General features: G+C 42.8%; 1 protein-coding gene across 4 annotated transcripts in view; it reads right to left on the bottom strand.

Annotated features, from left to right (window-relative positions):
• Positions 1–1,576: 1,576 nt before the first annotated feature.
• Positions 1,577–18,320, bottom strand: part of MITF (melanocyte inducing transcription factor) — a 112,873-nt gene continuing 96,129 nt past the window's right edge. For 2 of the 4 annotated variants that reach the window (XM_049826507.1, XM_049826509.1), the window contains 5 exons: positions 14,609–14,726; positions 11,321–11,377; positions 10,207–10,282; positions 8,349–8,496; positions 1,577–5,633 (listed from right to left, as the gene is read on the bottom strand). In XM_049826507.1, coding sequence (XP_049682464.1) covers positions 5,232–5,633; positions 8,349–8,496; positions 10,207–10,282; positions 11,321–11,377; positions 14,609–14,726 — 801 coding nt within the window. In that variant the 3' untranslated portion in view covers positions 1,577–5,231. Of the gene's footprint in view, positions 5,634–8,348; positions 8,497–10,206; positions 10,283–11,320; positions 11,396–14,608; positions 14,727–18,320 lie in introns of all 4 variants that reach the window. The other 2 variants (XM_049826508.1, XM_049826505.1) reach the window with 1 other exon arrangement.

Here is an 18,320-nt window from a genome sequence, read left to right as displayed (position 1 = left end):
CGCTTTTTCAAGCCATGTCCCTGCAATTTTAAGCAAGCGGGTCTCAAAGGAGCTGCAGAAACAGAGTATGACCACCATCCAGTGCCGGGACTACCCCCAGCTGCGACAGCAAAAGGAGCAGCAGCTGCTGAACCTGCAGAAGCAACGCAATCACCGTCTCCCTCCCTGCATCGAGAGCGGCTGAGCTCCCAGGTTGCATCTCCTCGGAAGGAAAGCACGATGCTGGGACGCGGGGGCAGGTTTTCTTCCCGCTCCTCCCGCGTTCTGCAACCCAGCCAAAACCCAGAGCCGCTCCCACCGACAAGAAATTCACTCCCAAAACAGCGCTGGCACAACTGACCACCAAAAGGAAAGCCAAAATACATCTAAAACCTCAAACTTAAATCAGAAACTACATCCTAGGCTGCTCACAAAAACATTTCCAATCGCAGTACTACAATGCCACATTCTAACACTGTGCTGCATTTTTGAAGAAATAGCATTACAAAGCCTGCTGGAAGCACAAGCTTTAACTCAATTATCTTATACGAAGAGGGAGCAGGGCTTTTCTACTGTAGTCGTAGCTTCGCCCAGCATTTTTTGTTTGGTTGGTTTTTAAACTGAGTGATGCAGGACAGCTAGTTACTTTTAATTGCAACTGAATTAAGCATTTTCTACTCCTAATAGGTTTCAGATTTTCAAGACAGGCCAAATTCAAGACTTCTGTTGGTTGTATTCTGGGCTTTAAACCCATGAGAAGATAGGCATTAGCCACCACTGCTGCTGCAGCAACGTCCACAGAGACGGCGAGGACTCCACGCTGTGAGCACAGTAAGCAACAGCCCGTCGAAGAACAAGACCAGAAGGGATGAAAGCAACAGAGAGACAGGGAGAAACGACGAAGATGGGAAGACAAAACGAGACCTAACCAGCACTGGTTGCAGCTCCCAGCACGGTCCAGGAGCAGATGTCTGCACATGAGATGAGCAGGGGGTTCAGAGGAGCGACCCAGCGGGTGAGCGGAGAGAGGACGGGGATTTCTCCGTGCTCGGGTCAGCCGGAGAAGGTGGCGAGATGCTTCTGCATAGGACTGCTGGGGGTAGGTGACCTTGCAGGAGCGACAGCGGGGCAAAGAGGTGTAGGTACGCCGAGGGCTCACCGAAGCCATGCCTGACACAGGGCATCTGGTGGGAGGCGAAGGGCAACGCAGCCGGGGGTGGTTTTGGGAGACACCCCTTTGAGAAGGGAGGGAGGCGAGAGGCAAGAGCCCACGGGAGGGGAGAGAGGCAACGACATTTTTCCACCTGTTTTGTTCTTTACGCTGGACCGTAAGTTTGGGGTCTATCCGCTTCGGTGTGTATTTGCAAAGCCCACGAGGGGCCTGATCCGTAGCTCCGTCTCCCCCCGTGCTACCGCAATACAAACACAACCGGAGAGCTGCGGTACCACCGGGGCTGCTGACCGACACCAGGCCAGGAACACGGACACATCCACCGCCAAGTCACAAACACAGGAGCACTGCTGGGACTTCAAATGCATGGAAAAACAAGATTCACTTACATGGAAAACGAGTGGCTTACACAGACGTATGTGAAAAACCAAATGCTTTAATCCATCTATCAAGAACAACAGTTCAAATTATTTCATTGGATACATTAATATTGATCCATAATTTACAGTGCTATGGACCATACACAAATTATTGCTGCAGTCAACAGCAGATGAATATCAACATTACAGTACCAAGCATCATAGCAAGAGGCAGTAATTAATGTCACTTTTTCAAGAAATATAGGTATTTATACTATTATCAACATCAGCTTCCCCCCCAGTGCATTTTATGTCAAACAACATAAATGTAAGTGCATTATTTTGTGCTTTGTGCTTTCCTTATGTACCTTCTTTTTGCTTTTACAGGTTGTAAGAGTTAAATATTGCTTTAGAGGCCAAAAGCAGTAAGGAAGAACTTCATGGTACTCTGCACGTTCCTGCTTGTTGCATGGCTTTGGCAAAGTGAGAACTGGTAGGTACCCCATCCACCCGCTCCGGAAAGCCGCTGCCGGCCCAGTGTCACGCAAGACACCATCGTCAGACTGGGCAACAACTTCTGTCCACCTCGCTCCACCTAGTTCATGCCAAACCCTGCCGGTAATCACTCTCTCTGTCCTCTGCCATTGATCCCCTGTAAAACGCCACGGCCACACGTTCACAACGCTCAAACAGGCAAAAGATATCTCCAGTTAGCACCCGCCTGGAGCTCCACCTCTCCTAGAGATGTCCCCACCGCAGTGTCAACGTGTTTCCATTCAAAGGGTGGGCAAACTCAGAGGAGGGCTGTAGCCTAAGGGAACACGGGGCGAAGAGCGAGCAGGGCACAGCCGAGTCGTACGTTACCCCAGAGCAACACAACGTACGGGGAACACGCAGCGACTTTTATCAAGAAATCCAGCTCTTGATGTAACGGTTTCCTTGAATCCTAACTCGTCTCCACACAGCATGTACCCAAAAATCAAGTCACGGCTGTCAGTGAGTACCAGTGGTTTCATCTAAGCTTGAAAAATATTTATATACCACAGTCTAGACTTCAATGCCTGAATGCCCAGCATGGGCATCAACCCAAACCCTTATTTAATATATTCAGTGGTTTTCAGTTACTACACTCAAGCGAGCACGCCCTGATTTTGCACGATGCTGCAGAGCTGTCCCATTTTAACGGGGAAGGGTAACACAACCCTGTGTTACAGCTACAAGCATTTTACAGCCCTGATTTTCTTTACCTGTCACCATTACCAAATGGCAGCACCAGAAGCTTGTACCCGCATACCCGACGCGGAGCTAACTACGGCACAGCTGCCTTGCAGAGAATTTCCCTGCCCGAGGGCCGCGATGGCCGCAGAGCATCCTGCAGGCTCCCGGGTCCTGCCCTGGGCCAGAGCTTCACTACCCTAGGAAAGACACATTCCCAAAAGCTGTCCGGGGTGGGGGGGGAGAGGCATCATTATAATCTAACTCCAGCTTCTCCTTCAAAAAAAAAAAAAAAAAAAAAAAAAGCCACAACCCGGTGGTTGCATCAATGCTAACACACAGCTCGCTGCTCAAGCAGAAGCAGAGACAGCCGGACGCAGCCAGCGACAGCCACGGAAAAGAGCGACACGAAGGCAGACCCCCGAGTACCGTAACAGCAAGTCGCGGCCCCGCCGAGCCCCGCGCCCCTCGCCATCAGCGCCGGGAGGAGCGGGGCCGGGCAGGGGACGCTTCAAGACCCCTTCCACGGGGAAACGTTTGGGTGAAAGCTCAGCGAGCCACGCCACGGGCTACGGGAACTCCCGACGTTGTCCCCAGTTGCCCCATCGCTACCCAATTCACATTTGATTTCTGAACACCAACTGCTGCGACCAAGGTTTCCTTATGAAGCCTGCCAAACTGGCACTCAAGTCACTAACCGTTTCACTTATCCTATGTAATTTCCAGTGTAGCACAAAGGAGAACGGGAAGCTCTTGTTTTCTATACGTAGGCACCATGCTACACTTCAACATCCTATGAAACACCACCCTAAAGCTCTCTCCTATGCCACACTTCAGTCAGTGCTAGTCGAGGAAGACTACAACTAGAGTTTAAGGCACTTCATTCTGAACGAGATACGCTTGCCTGCCGCTTGCGAGTCAGCTGTAGGCTGCTATTGAGAAATCCATTCAATCCGTCTAGCTCGTAACACCACAGGTCACCTCTGTAAAACACCTAGGCTTGATATAATACAAGTATAACTACTGTTATTGCATAGGACTACACTTGAGTAGATAATGCACCGAACTACTTTTACAACATTGTTGCATGTTAAAAAATAATAACATTGTTATCAAGTAACAGTTATTTGCAGATACAGTAATTTACTTTTTTTTTGTTGTTTGTTTTTTTCTTATGTCAGCCCCAGTGCTGAAATAAAACACAAAATTACTATAACGGGTATATTAACTACATAGTTATGTTTCCAAGCATATTACTACTTTTTTCTGTATCACTAAAAATAAATATGTAAGTTCAGTTTCTCTACAGAGTTGGTTTATTACCTAATCTAAATTTGTACTCTACCTTAAATGTGTTTAAAAACATTTTCAAAGTGAGACTGTAATATACAAAATATTCTCAAAATCTCTCTTAAAACACAGAACCCTGCATAAAAGCTTCCTTTCAAGTGTTTACAAAGAACGCAGAAAACTTCCAATGAGTTTTAAAAATGTCAAAAAATTGTTGCAATATTAAGAGGCAAAAAATCTTACAAATGAAATACAAATATATTTAAAACAAAAAGTTGAGGATAACTAAGGAATCCATGCAAATCAAAATAAACTGTACAATGCAATTTAAAAAAAATAAAGCCAATTAGATATGTACAACATAATGTGCCCAGCTGATGTATCAATTTATTATTTTTTTTTTGTCCAAAGAGTGTATACCAACTTACAGTGCTCCTGCTTGGTTTACTGTTGGCAAGCCATCAATGCGTGTTTCAAAACAAAATAAAAATCTAAGAGAAAAAACTCGAACCATGATCAAAAGGAAAACCCCAATCAGCTCAGAGTAAAATTAAACAGCACTCTGAGGAAGAGACTTGCATCTCCCTGCAATTTTCAGCAACAGCATTTTATATCACAATCAACACAATCAGGATGTCTTAACACTTTTTTTTTTGTGTTTGTTTGTATTCTGAGTGGAGTAGGGTGGGTATTTTTCCCTAAACACTTGTCATGTAAAGACCAACGTTTGAGGGACACTGTATCTTTAAGGCAGCACTATTCAATTAATACAATTACAAATTGGACTTTTTTTTTTTTTGGTTTCTTTACATTCTTGAACTTTACATTTTGTTTCCAAGTAAATAGGTTGCATTTACAATTCTACGATTCCCCCCCCCCCCCCCCCCCCCCCCCGGTAGAAACAGACTCTTCATTTGTAATTCTATTGCTTTGAGTAGATTTGACCAGTTCAAAGTTCTTGGTGAATCCAGTTCACAGATACTGTACATATGCTGTACAATATTTTGGAGGCATTGGTAGTTTTAAAATAGAATATACAAGTTTCTTCACAAAAATTCTAAAAAAAATCCTATATATATAATATATACACACACGCACACACACTGGGCTACTGATGAAGCACAAGGGAAAAAAATCAAAAAATTCTACAAAAGGTAAATTATTTAATCTACTGATCAAGAAACAAAGCAGTTTATGAAAGGTGTGCCAAGTATATGCTAACAAGCATGATCGGTGTCCTCCATGCTCACGCTGCTCCGCCTGCTACTCGTCTTCGATGCTCCAGGGGACACAGAGGAAAGTAGCGGGTCAGTTACTCCGACAGGGGAGAGGGTATCGTCCATCAAGATATCTTCCAGTTTGGATCCCATTTTTGCAGGAACGCCGTAAGTGCCAGTCGGTTCAGTCACATTTCCGAGGTTGTCACTGAAGGTGATGGTACCGTCAGTGAGATCGAGGGTGGTAGTGCAAGACAGGTCTGTGTGGTGCGGCATGATGTCTTGGTTGCAGTTGTCCAGCACGGGTTCTTGTTTGATGACCCTGTTGACCATATCAGGGGAGCAAAGGCCTGTAGATGGAACAAGGGACAGTCCGTGTGCCCGAGCTTGCATCTCAAGTTCCTGTGAAGGAGGATAAGGGACAAATTAAGAAAAAATCTGAAAGCAAAATCTGTCATCTTACGCTCTTGTGTACTGCGACTTAGTTTCCTTCTGTTGTACACAAACCGTTCCCTCCCTTTCCAGTAGCAACAAGTGTTTGCACCTTGTACAATCCTGCCCGCAGTTTTTCACCTGAACATCTGTCTCTTGTAGAGGGAGGTGAACACCACCCCACACAGGTCCTCCACACCTCTCCTCAGGACCTACACCAGAGCCAAAACCCAGTGCCCTGTAGAACAGACACATTTCCCCTTGGGCCTCTTCCCAAACCAGTGCCACAGTAGGCAAGTTTGGCATCAGGTCAGGTGAGGAAAACATTTAAAAGTTGGGGGGGGGGGGGGAATGAAATAGCAGAAGCCTAGGCATAGTACTTTTTAAAAAGTCATATGTGAAGGCATAGCATGTCTATATGATGCTTGTCATTTCCTGCCGAGACACTGGAAGGGACATTTCTCATTCTACAAGTCCGGTAAAGCTGGCAGTAAAGAGGTCAGCTGAAACTGAGCAACACTGTTCCTGCACTGAAATATTATAGGCAAAGTCAGAGCCAGGATTCTTCGAATCTTCATGAAAAGTCTAAGTCCCACCTTCACATTTAATCATATAGATGCACTTGACTGAAAACAGATAATAGAAGAATTCACTTAAATGCCCTTTCTCAAATGCAGCAGTAAGAGAGATGTTTTGCTTCTACTTATGCATTATGTTAGGCAATCACAATCACTGTTGTGATTGTACTGTTTCTGGATATTCCTGTCACTGAGGTTGATTAACAGGCCTTTTTCCATTTTCAGGCTAAGACAACAAGCTTGTAATGGCACACTGCAAGATCAATGGAGAAGGTGGAACAAAGAAGCACTTATTCCATCAGCTAATGTGCCAAAATCAGGAGTTTCTTACTCTGTGCTTAATCAGAATCAACACAAAAAGGGGGAAAAAAAAGACTTTAGGTTATTTGCTGCCAGTTGTATTGCCCATTATTCAAGGGTCTGGTTTTTATGGTTTTTTTGATTGAAGAAGGAGCCAGAGCAGATGGATAATGCAAAGGAAGATGAAAGATGCTTAAAAAGTGATCTGACTTAACTTTGAAATACCACTGCTTGATGTTGCTCTGCAGAAGGGTTGCACATCTTTATCATCTCACTCTAGCAAACAGATTGCCCAACAAAGCACAAAAACTGCGCTGAAGCTCAACCCAGCCTGTTCTATTTTAAAGCTGTTTACTGCCACACTTGACTCTCAGGTATTTCTAGCTTCATTATCTACTTTGTGGATTAGCCGTGCTGTGGTTCAGGGGTCTCCTGACACAGCAGCAAGCCTGGCACACTGCAGCCTGCATGCAGAGTTCAGCTGTTCACACTGCAGGCGAGTAGCAACACGAGAGTATCTGGGACATCGCCGTCTCTGTGTTAGGTGTTCTTACACCCAATTCTAGATACGCTTCTTTAATTATCCTTTTAGGAAGAGGGGCGGATAGCCAGCTATCTTTGCCCACCTGGAGAACAGGGTTGACAACAAAAGCTGTATAGTGTGCAAGGCTAAGGTTTCCTATCCAGCTTGAGGTAAAAGCAAAGGAAATAATTAGAGAATCGGAGTTCTCGCCCCAAATCTCTGTGTAATATAGGCTATTGGGAACCTGGGTGAATCTAACAAAGCAACAACCCACAGAGAAAGCATATTCATGCCACCTACTGCTTTTCAGTGTTGAACAGGAGAACTGTTTTACAGCCCTACAGACATCAAGGAACAAGGAAGACAACAAACCATAGCTCCTCAGACAAAAAAAAGCAGCTCAACATCCCTAGCTCTTGGCTGTCTTGCTGCAAAAACTCTTGGAGCGCTCACATTAGGTGTGCTTCTCTGCAACTGCTCTCAGACAAGCCAGGCAGCTTCAACATTAAATACAGCTGCCAGACCCCAAGATAACTATGGGACACTTGAGATACAGTGCTGCAGCGTCTGTCACCAATACTGCCCTCCCTGCCCATTTTGTCCTGCAAGCAGTATTTACCCTCCACCAGAAAGCAGATGACAGATTCCTGCAGAGCATCAGGGAGAGGCTGATCAAGAGAAGAAATAAGAGATCAGATGTAAAAGACCGCAATCTGCAGAGCTTTTCTGACAGATAGGGCCTAGATTGGTCCCCAAATAGTTTAGAAAATCCACAAGCAAAACCAAAAAGATTTCATTTATTGCCATTTGTCCGAAACAGCTTCAGAAGAAAAAAAGCACTAAAGCTACAGGTCAAAAAACCTCCACAAACAAGACAACTGAAGTGAACATACTCCTGAACAACTGAACTGAATTTCATCACTATCAACAAATAGATGATAAATGAAGTCCCAATTTCTTAGGTCTGCCACCCAGAAAAAAATATTACCATACAAACCTTTTTTATAGGATGGTTTGCAACTTACGTTGGCCATGGTAGACCAAAAATAGACCAGCCCTAATTGCTTTGCTAGAGTGTTGGGACTTCATTTTACTTTTTTTTTTAAACTAGTGTATCTTGGGTTTTTTTCTGGAAACATCTCTGCAGACATCTCAGCGTTGGTCACCATTAATTAAAATGATGGTTCCTTCCAAGTCACATTTCTACAAACCAGCTTCAGTTACCATTATTTGCAGCCACACACTGCAACAGCAAGAGCACTTGCAGCTTATTTATCAGCAAACCTGTATTCTGAGCAGCAGGTGCCTGTTGGCATGTTCCAACTTCTTCTGTCTGTTCTCAAGCTCCTTCGTGCGTTGCTGTTCTCTTTGCAGCTTACGGATGTAGTCCACCGAGGCTTTTAGAATCGTTCCCTTATTCCAGCGCATATCCCTTTGAAATCAATAAAAAAGGAAGAGTTAAGGCTCTCAGGGAGGCTTTATTTTATAGTCATTACCTTCACATCAGCAGCTATGATTACACCTCACGTATACGTAACACCTGGCTAGTATTTATTCCAAGTTCATGCACACAGAAGGCATTCCAAATGCGCTAGAGGGGGCCAGAGCACAGCTATTGCGAAGCAGGCTGCCCCAGCCCTGGCCCAGCCGAAGGCACAGAGCCCAGGCACTGCCTTGCAGCCCCCCCAGGCTCCCCAAAGCCCCCCCGGGGCCAACCCCCTGCCTTCTGCCCAGTTTGGGGCCAGTTCTGCGCAAGAGCCACTGAAGAACCGGGGGCTCCTTTCGTTACCTTAGGGCAAGGCTGCAAGACAACAACAACGAAACCCCACAAGACTCTTTCTCAAAACGTGGCATGGTTTGCTAGCTGGGTGATGCCCAATTTCGGCTGGGGAATTAAAAGGATCATATATGTCCTGGTGCTTCTGTGGGAGAAAGACCTGAGGCTCTTTAGCTCCCAAGAAGCAGCAAGCAATAGCCCTCCTGGTGGCACTGTATCGCAGCTGTGTTACGGTAGGAAGAGAAGAGCCCAATACAGCAGCATATTCAAGTACTTTAAACCCTGGATAAAACACAAATGCCGCGTTGCAGCCTCGAGGTGACGGTTCTTCAGTCAGGCAGTTACATGGCTCCCATACTGCTTCTCCCACACTATTCCTCCCACACCCGCTTTAGAGAGAGAGAGGCTGCCTGCATCACCTTCTCCCCACATCATCTTACTTTGTTTAAATTTTTAAAAGACGTTTACTGCACACCATCAGACCAAAGATCCACCTGTCCCGCAGGTTGATACTGCGCAATATTGTCTTGCTTGCCTTAGAGGAAGCTGAAGAGCCTCTCTGAAGAGTAGCTGTAAGTTGCTCCATGAGCATCTGCCTTAAAATAATGGAAACTCTCCCCCAAAGTGTCATGGGGCATTGATTCAGATTTAAGTGACACTTTCAAGCTCCTGAGCAAGGGGGGTTCCTTGCTACTGAATCAGCATTGGGAAAGTGTTAAGACAAGTTAGTAGCAATGAAGTTACCCGAAAGAACTACTGGGAAATTACCAGAAACACTGGCGAATTATCAGTGAACAGACACACAGCGATGTTCTTTATTTTGCTGCTTTTTTCTTGGTGGGAAGGGGAATATGATGGCTTCCCTGATGAACTGCCCTCCGTTTTCACAGAAAGAGGGATTAGTTCTGTCTTGCCAAGCTATGACATCTAATAAATTAAAAGAATCATTTAGCAAGACAAGCAGTCAGGCAGCCAGCTAAGCAGCAAGACTAGACTAAGGTTTCGCATCCTGACAACTCGACCTCTGGTAAGGCAGTCAATCCTAGCATCAACCCCAGCCCTGCCGGGTGCTGAGCTGCCGCACAACGGTACGGTGACTGTTTTGTGACAAAAATCAACAAATTAATGTAACTTCAGCAAGTTCCAAAAGGGAAAAAAATAACTCCCAAAACAATCTTCAAAAAACATAATGGAACCTTCATGTATTTCTACACTCAGGGAGTGCCAAGATCATACAACAAAACTCAGGATTTTTTTTTTTTTTTTAATTCTTTTTCTCCCCCAAGTTTTTTGGTTTTGTTTTTTTTTTTTTTTTTTTTTTTTTAAACACCTCCCTCCCAGTCTCCTTGGGCACATTATACTTACGGGTCATTTGACTTGGGTATCAAAGTGCCTAGTTCTTTTATACGATCATTAATATTAAATCTTCTTCTTCTTTCAACTTCAGGAAAAACAACACAAATGTTACAAGTAATATTCACACTTAATTACAACATACAAAGTGTTTCATGAAAGATTTCTTTAAGCACCTTTAAAATGTTCACCTGAAGCTTAAAATCCAGTAACAGAGTAATTTATTTTGCTCTCCTACACATGGACACACTAAGACAGAAGTTCTGTCTGTACAGTAAAAACGTGGGACTGCTGAAGTGGCAGAGTTAAACTGAGATACTAAAAACCAGGATGGCTGCATTAGCACAGGACTCAACTGAGAAGCAAATGTTTTCCTAGGGAAAAGCATCACAGACAAATTCAGAGACAAAAACTTACACGCTCAAGGAAATCCCAAAGCAGGAAAAGGGACAAAATGTATAGGCTCTTTTTTAAAAATACTCTTCCAGATGCAACATTTTGAGGATCCAAAAGTTAAATACCAATTTTCCTGCATTAGCTTTTCATGCTATGAAAAAGGCTTCTGAATAGCTCAAGGCATGAAACAGTTCCTTTCTTCTAGTAATAAAAAGTATAAAAGGACAACTTAAGGATCCATTAAGTCACAAGATGCTCATTATTTTAAAATGTTTTTTTTCCAACTTGGAAATAAGTGTTCCCTTCAAAACCAGGATTTTTAAAATTGCCACACTGAGGGGTGCACGCTGATGTTTAAAATCACAAAATGACCACATATCTAAGATTTTAGATTAGTTTAACAAAGGAAAGAAAAAAAAAAAAAGGCAAAATTGTGCAAGGTGGATTTGTTAAAAGCAGCTGTATCAAGTGTTGTTCCCAGTAATAACTGATAACAACCACCTGTACACTTGTTTTTTTGGAAAAAAAAAACCGAGTTTAAAATTCAATAGTAGATTTAAGCATACATTTCACAAGAATTCAAGATATTTCATCTGTGGGCGTAACATAATGAACTAGTACTATATACTACATGCAGTGTCTTGTTCAGATTTAAAACAGCAGCATTCAAATGTTTAATGCGTAAAATCATTACTAGAATTGGTGCAAAATGCGAAGAACCAAAACTTACTCAAGTTGTGATTGTCTTTCTTTTGCCTCTCCTTAGCCAATGCTCTCGCTTCTGACTCTGTAGGAAAAATACATGCTGTGCATGTGAATGAAGTAATTAGAATTCAAGCAATTCAAACACACCATTTCAGTCTGTGAAACATTTGCGCAGGAAGCCTGATTGATATTTGTCAAAGCAATTATTACACTCATTCCAAGGGGTGAGAAGGGCCTGTACAGTAAGCTGTGATTGCCAAAACCCAACGCTGGTGTTGAACTTCACTCCTGCACCTGCAGAGCACCTCTACCCACACTTCCCATCCTGACTTCCATGACGAGAACGTTTCCCACGGAGGCCCTGACTCAGCAAGGTATTTGAGGACAACAAACTGCTGAAATCCAACATACCTTCTCCTACGTTTACGTACAGCCGGCACGCTGACGTACCACACAGAAGCTGAACCAGAGGAACAGCATGCTTACTGCATTGCTACCTGCACAGGATGTGAAGCAGCCAGGAGTCAGAGGCTCTGCTCGCTGGAATTAAGGCTACATCCTTTTGGGGCACGTGCATGCACATCACCACAAGACGCAAGACGTAACTTAAGCGACCTATTAAAAATACTGTATTTTCCAGCTACGCTAACTGTTCTCACTATATGGAAAAAAAAGATGAAAAATTCAACACCTTTATTAGCAATAATGTTAGAAAACAACGGTCCTCGCGTCAGGAAAAGCAAAAAGAAAATGAATGATAACCATGCTGCACACTAGTTGTCTCCCCAATTCAGAAGTGCTCTTAACCTTGCTCCACATGTTTATTATCAGACTTCAGCATACAATAGTACAGGCAAAAGCATAATTAAATTTGTTATTTTCACTTCGCATTTGATCTTACATTTCTCAAGCAATTTTAAGTATTTTCATCTTTGCTCTACTTGTTTTAATTTTTTTTAAAAAGGTGAGGTCATTAATCCTTGCCCTGTTGCATTTAAATCTCAAAACCACCAAGCATTTAGTTTCACAGTTAAGTCAGTGAGGAGGAATGAGTGTATGATCTATTATCACACATTCCATTACGGAAACAAAACCCCTCACTGACTCCAACAAGTTTCTTTCCTGTACTATTTTATTGTTAAAGAACATGGATTATGTCCCACACAATTCAAAATAACAGCTGATAAGGGTTTCCCTTGGAGTACTGGAAGCTTACTACTTCATTGCTTAGAATACAGAGCTACTCGAACATTATACACGGTATAACAAAACATATCCTTTTCTATGCTAGGCTCCCAAAGGATCCCCTGAAAGCGCGAAAGATCATTGCATGTCTTAATGAAATTTGGGCTTAATCTGACATTGCCTTATGAAACAGATATGAGGTTTGAAAGGCCAAAACTGATAGAAACTGCACTCCTGGGTGAGCAGGATTCCCATTAAATGCTTCAGTAACTACAGCTGAGAACTCACAACCACCATCAAGATCAGACACTGGGGATAACAGATTTGATTTGGGGGGGGGGGGGGGGTGTTGGTTCTTCATCATTTTGATATTTATACAGCAAGATGAAGAAAAGTTTCTGACAAATGCTAGATTTAAATACTGCAAGCTCTCTCCAGCCTAGCTGCAACATCAAAATCAGGAAGTGGAGAACCAAAAGACTCCTGCCTGCAATAACACGCCGATTTTAAAATCACTGGCTGTCAGAAAGCACCATCAATAGCGCTTTCTGCACAAAGGCTTGGCCAGATCAGTGTCAAAGTGACACTGTTAAATTTGAGTTTAATTCCTAAACATCTCCTAAATAAAATGCAATCTGCTAGTGTATACTTTGAACAGAAAAAGCACTCACCTGATTTTTTTTCTCTGTACAGGTGAATATAACGTATAGACATTTAACTTAGTTCAGGTCTCCTCTGATATACTGAGGACTTCCATAAGACCACTTCACTCACTGATTTCCCCTCTCTTTCTGCCTGAAGTCTTACAAAACCATCTGCAGTGAATCCACCAGCCTGGGCATCTGACAAGTTGGATGTTTAGTTTGCAGTCTACAGCCAGCTTTACCTTTCTGTAACTGGGGCAATGAAACTGTCTGTAACACAGGACTTTGAGTAGTTCTCATCCCCTCCCACCCTCCTCTTAACATAGTTCCATTGCTGTACAAGCTTTTCTTTTTCTAGCAGCCACAATTCATTGTGCAGTTTCTGTGTCTTCATTTGGTGCTGAACTCAAATTTTGTGCAGTCATTTAAATGCAAATATCCACCAGCTCAGAGATGTGGCATTTCCTCCTGAGAAGCTGACTCCTGGGCTATTAAAACTGCTCTACTTAAACTAATTCTTGCCCAGAACCTGCTTTGCAACTGAGTCAGCCTGGGAGTTTTCACAACATAAACCCAGAAAGACGACAGGCAAGAAACTATGCCTCTACCGTACTGCATACGGCATGACTCCCTGTTGGGCTTAAGAACAGCCATTTCTGGGTATTAAGATGATTTTGTCATCGGTTCTAGAATGGATCTCCATTTGTTCATCCTGCGGACAAGCTTGCCTTGTTTACCATAACCTACCTGTGGTTATATCCTTTCAAGTGAAGCGAAACAGCAAAAATAAAACATGCTTGAGAACACAAAACTTACTTCTTCCTTGAAACTATTTAGCTTCTGTACACATGTGCTTGAGAGAAAGAGACTTTTAATGTCCCCCTTCCCTCCCCCTGCTTCTGATGGCCTATTCAGAGCGCTGCTGGAGGACCCGATAGGACAAGAAATATACAGGACGCTTCATTTTCATCTTAATTTAAGACATCCATATTCTCTCTCTTGAGTGCCTAATTTTACATTTTATAGGATCTAGGTGTCCAGATTTCATATTACAACAGGCTATTTGTTCATTACTGCCCTCCCCTAGTAGAGTAAAGCCTCTACATGTAGCATTCCTTGACTTGAATCCCACAGAGACTCCAGATGTGAAATTTGGTGTTTATAGAGCAAACAAGAAGCCCAAACTAGAAAACAGCTCTGCAAGAGATGCAGGGAGGTTTCCTGTGACACAATGCTTACAATGTGCAGATTTGACTGTAACAACTAGGGACTTTATTGTAACTTGTCACAGTGAACACACACATACCCACACAACTGCATTGCAGGCTAATACATCTGCTAAAAAATGGTCCGCAAAGCAAAAAGTAACTATTCATCCATACATTCTTTCTCGTAACAGAAATTATACCCGATATCACCTATTCAGGTGAAACAAATTATACACTTGTATTATTGCTCCAAGGTGGTATTTTAGACATATTTACCTGTGAGCTCCCTTTTTATATTAGGAAGATTAGCTGGACACGAGTTGCTGATGTTTAGTCCCGGAGGAGGCATGCTTTGGTTGCCATAAAGGTCAATCAAATTGCCAGACACAGGCAACTGGAAAAGATAAACAAGGAAAAGGATCATTTGGTTTGTCCTCATGAAAGGCTTTGTACAGAAGAACAGAGTTAGGATCTGCTAAGAAATCTGTGCTCTTTTCCATGTGTAAACAGAGCATGCAAGATGGTCAGCAAAAATCACAGATATGCACAGGCCTGAAGAATAAAACACCTACATTGGGACAATTCTGTCTTCTCTCCTCAAAAATATGCAGGCAGAGAATATGCAGAAGAGGTAACATGCTGACAATACTGCAGTATTGTTGCTCCTTGGTTTTCAGTGAAACTATTGCATCTGTACCCCCATCGCTTCTCTTACTCAAAACGTCTGAAAGAGCCTACAGAACTCTCCTGGAGGAAGCCCCTCTTTTTTCAGGAATACGTGAGTGAAAGTACTTCGCAAGTTGTCACATGGCTGAGGAAGAACACTGAATTAATCAATTGCATTTTTCATGTGATTTGAAAGCTACCTACACAGAAAACATTTAAGTTTCCTTTAACTTGGTTTTTGCCTTATGTAACAAGAACACGCATCAGTAGGAGGAAGATTATTTTTACATTAAGTTTCCTCAATTACTTGTTCATTCTGCTATTCTTATTTAGGTATGTTTAAGAAAGGAGATCTATAGAGAAATAGGATAGTATTCCAACAAGACTTATCAAAGCTATCTCTTTAAATTGAAATCTATTTAAAGAAGTTTACATTTACCCTGAGTGGATTATTTTACCCATCTCTTCTTTGTTTTCAAACTAGGTTTTGAAAAAGACAGGTACAAAACACTTTGATATCTTATCGGACTGGCAATACTTCTTATCATTGCTGCAAAGAAAACCAATCCCCCGAAGACACTGATCCTGCAGTGATTAAAGTAAGTATTAACTTTACACCCATGTAATTAATGCTGCTAAAAACAATGGAGTGAGTCACAGCCTGGACTACTGAACTCCTACTGATGGTCCTTGCCGGACTGAGACCTAAGAAAATTTCTCCATCTGGAGCTACCATTAGAAGCAAAGCTGATATGCATCCATTAAAGTACCACCAGCTAGAAGCCGTGCTGATACTTGTCTTGAACAGCCAGTGGCCAACAACAAAACCAAAGTTGCCTGACTCAATCTTTAAGTGACAGAGGAAAAATATAACTGAATTCTCACCAAGATTCAGTCTTACAATTCCTCACCCTCCCCTTAGCTCCTGACTGCGATATAAAAATGAAAAAAAAAAAAAAGAAAAAAAAAAGAAAAAAAAGAGAAAAAAAAAAGGAACGTCTATAATAAAGCTAAGGTCACAGCTGTCCATCACAGACTACGGTCCCAGTTGTGACCTACCCGCATTAATGTCAGGGTGACCACTCGCTCTCACTGCTCTACAAGGCTGACCCTTGTATCTTTTGGCCCCTCAAATGTATCCATGACATAGGCACAGCAATAGCGTCATACGCCCTTCTGACTTGGATGTGCTTTTTCTATTCATGCTCCTATGCATGGGGAGAGCACAAAGACCTTGTTTGTAGCCCAGGGACTTGAAGTTCAAAACCAGACATGTGAAATCTAATTAGGAATTTTGGGGCGCGAGGGGGGAAATACATTTTTTTCAGAAATCTAGAAACTAGCATCTCAAAGCCTGGGTACAGCAGCTAGGTTATAATGAGACATAGAGAACAGTTAAAGTCACCAAGCTGTTTGCCTTACTGCAAGATGGACCTGACTTGTTACAACAAGTTTGTGATTACTTATCACCCCCCCCCCGAGGTGTACACACTGTGCCAGATTTTCTGTGTAAATAAACAGGACGTGTGTAAGCAATCACCACAAAAGGGGGCAGTAACGCAGGCAGCAGCTGCTGAACATGCACACTGAAGCCCTGCAGAAGTTGCAAGCACCAGAGGAACCCAAGCAAGAGCTGTGCAACATCCAAAGCACAAGCACTGCTGATGCAGCATTAGCTAAACAAAGGAAGATAAGGGGAGAAATCTGCCTAGCTGCTAAACTTTGCAGGTTTGCATGTACACATGAATGCTTATCGAGGAAATTTGTATTAAAGGACGATGCCAACAGCCTCAGTTTAAATCAGTGATCCATAAGCAAAGAGACTGATTGGCTTTCTTTGACTACTTTTCCCAGCAAGCTGAACTCCACATGTCAAAGCTTCAGTTTTAACTTTTTACTATGAGTGTGACTACATGTATGGTCCACACTCACACTCAGTACGAGCCTCTGAGAAGCCTCTCCTCCAGAATGGCTGCAAGTCACATCTTTGGGACTAACTTTATACAATTCACTTCAAATGAAAAATATGAAGTGCACACCAGCTCATCTCACATGACTAAAATACCTGCAGTTAAAGATAAGTTAAAATTGAGGCACATCCTCTGTTCACAATTATATTCCAGGTCCCAGAGGAATAAAATAGTTGACTTGTAAGGTAAGACCAATAATCATTAGTGCAAAGTTTAGGGAACTGCAAAGGGGAGAAGACCCCTATACGCTGAGGGCATTGGTTTGAGATGGACAAGTCAGCAGTGCTGTAAGCACACAAAAGCAGCCACTAGGCTGAAAAGGGGCAAAAAAAACCCTAACCAAAACCAGAAGGGGCTTATAATAGACACAATGCAGCAACACCTAGGCATCTAATTCAAATGCTTCCTGTTGGAAGAAACTAGGAAAAATTAAACATTGTTTGCAAACATTTCAGCTCTAATCTATTAAGATAGTCAAGCCTTTCATGCCTTTCCCCAAGTACAAAGAGATGGGAAAACGTTCAAAACTCCCACAGCCATTTCACTGGGAAGATGGAGTCTCAAAACTTTGAGAAAGACATGGAATTCTCTGGCGCTGAGGCTCCTTTCCTGTCTTCTTGAAACTCTAGCATGTTTCCAGCCTAAACATGCTTTCCTTAAGGCTTTCTTAGCTACTTCTGGCTAAGAAGAAATTTAAACACAGCGTCAGTCAGATCATCCACCTTTACTCTGCCCAAAAGTAAATGCAGGAAGAGTGGCTTATGGCAGGCTTAGCTTGTTATCTCGATTGAAACAGCATGGTCTAAAATGCCTTCATTTGTAAGATTTCATACTTCTAGGCCTTGGCTTCACAAGGTGCACAAACATACCAAGAAAACCAAATTTCAGCCTTCCTATCACTTTGCATCCACTTTTTTTTTTTCCTCTTTTTTTTTTTAATAACTGCTTTTATAGAATAGAAATATCAAATATGGTTATTATTTCAGCAGATTCATCACAGTGTACATTCAGGGGAGTCTGAGGCTTTCCTTTCTCCTCCACTACTCCAACAAAACAAGCACCCACATTCAGGTAATTGAGGCTCTATATAAAATCACTGAGACATCAGCTGGGTGATCAACAATGCTGCTTCTAAGGCATCAGTGCACACTGGAATGGATTCTGCTCCCCAGCTCATGCAGCCTGCAATGTATTATTGTGTTGTTCCCTCACCTACAAGCACACGCTCAGCAACAGTCCCTGAAATAAGACTCCTCTCTACTTCTGGAGTTTAACTTCCACAGAAAAGTCACGTTTAGAAGTGGAGTTGCACGTACTCACACGGCTTTCCATGTCAGCCTCTTGCTAGAATT

This window comes from Accipiter gentilis, chromosome 23 (assembly GCF_929443795.1).
Source record: "Accipiter gentilis chromosome 23, bAccGen1.1, whole genome shotgun sequence".
NCBI lineage: Eukaryota > Metazoa > Chordata > Aves > Accipitriformes > Accipitridae > Astur > Astur gentilis.
Note: the sequence above shows the minus strand (reverse complement) of the source record. Positions and strands in the feature narration are given on the sequence as shown.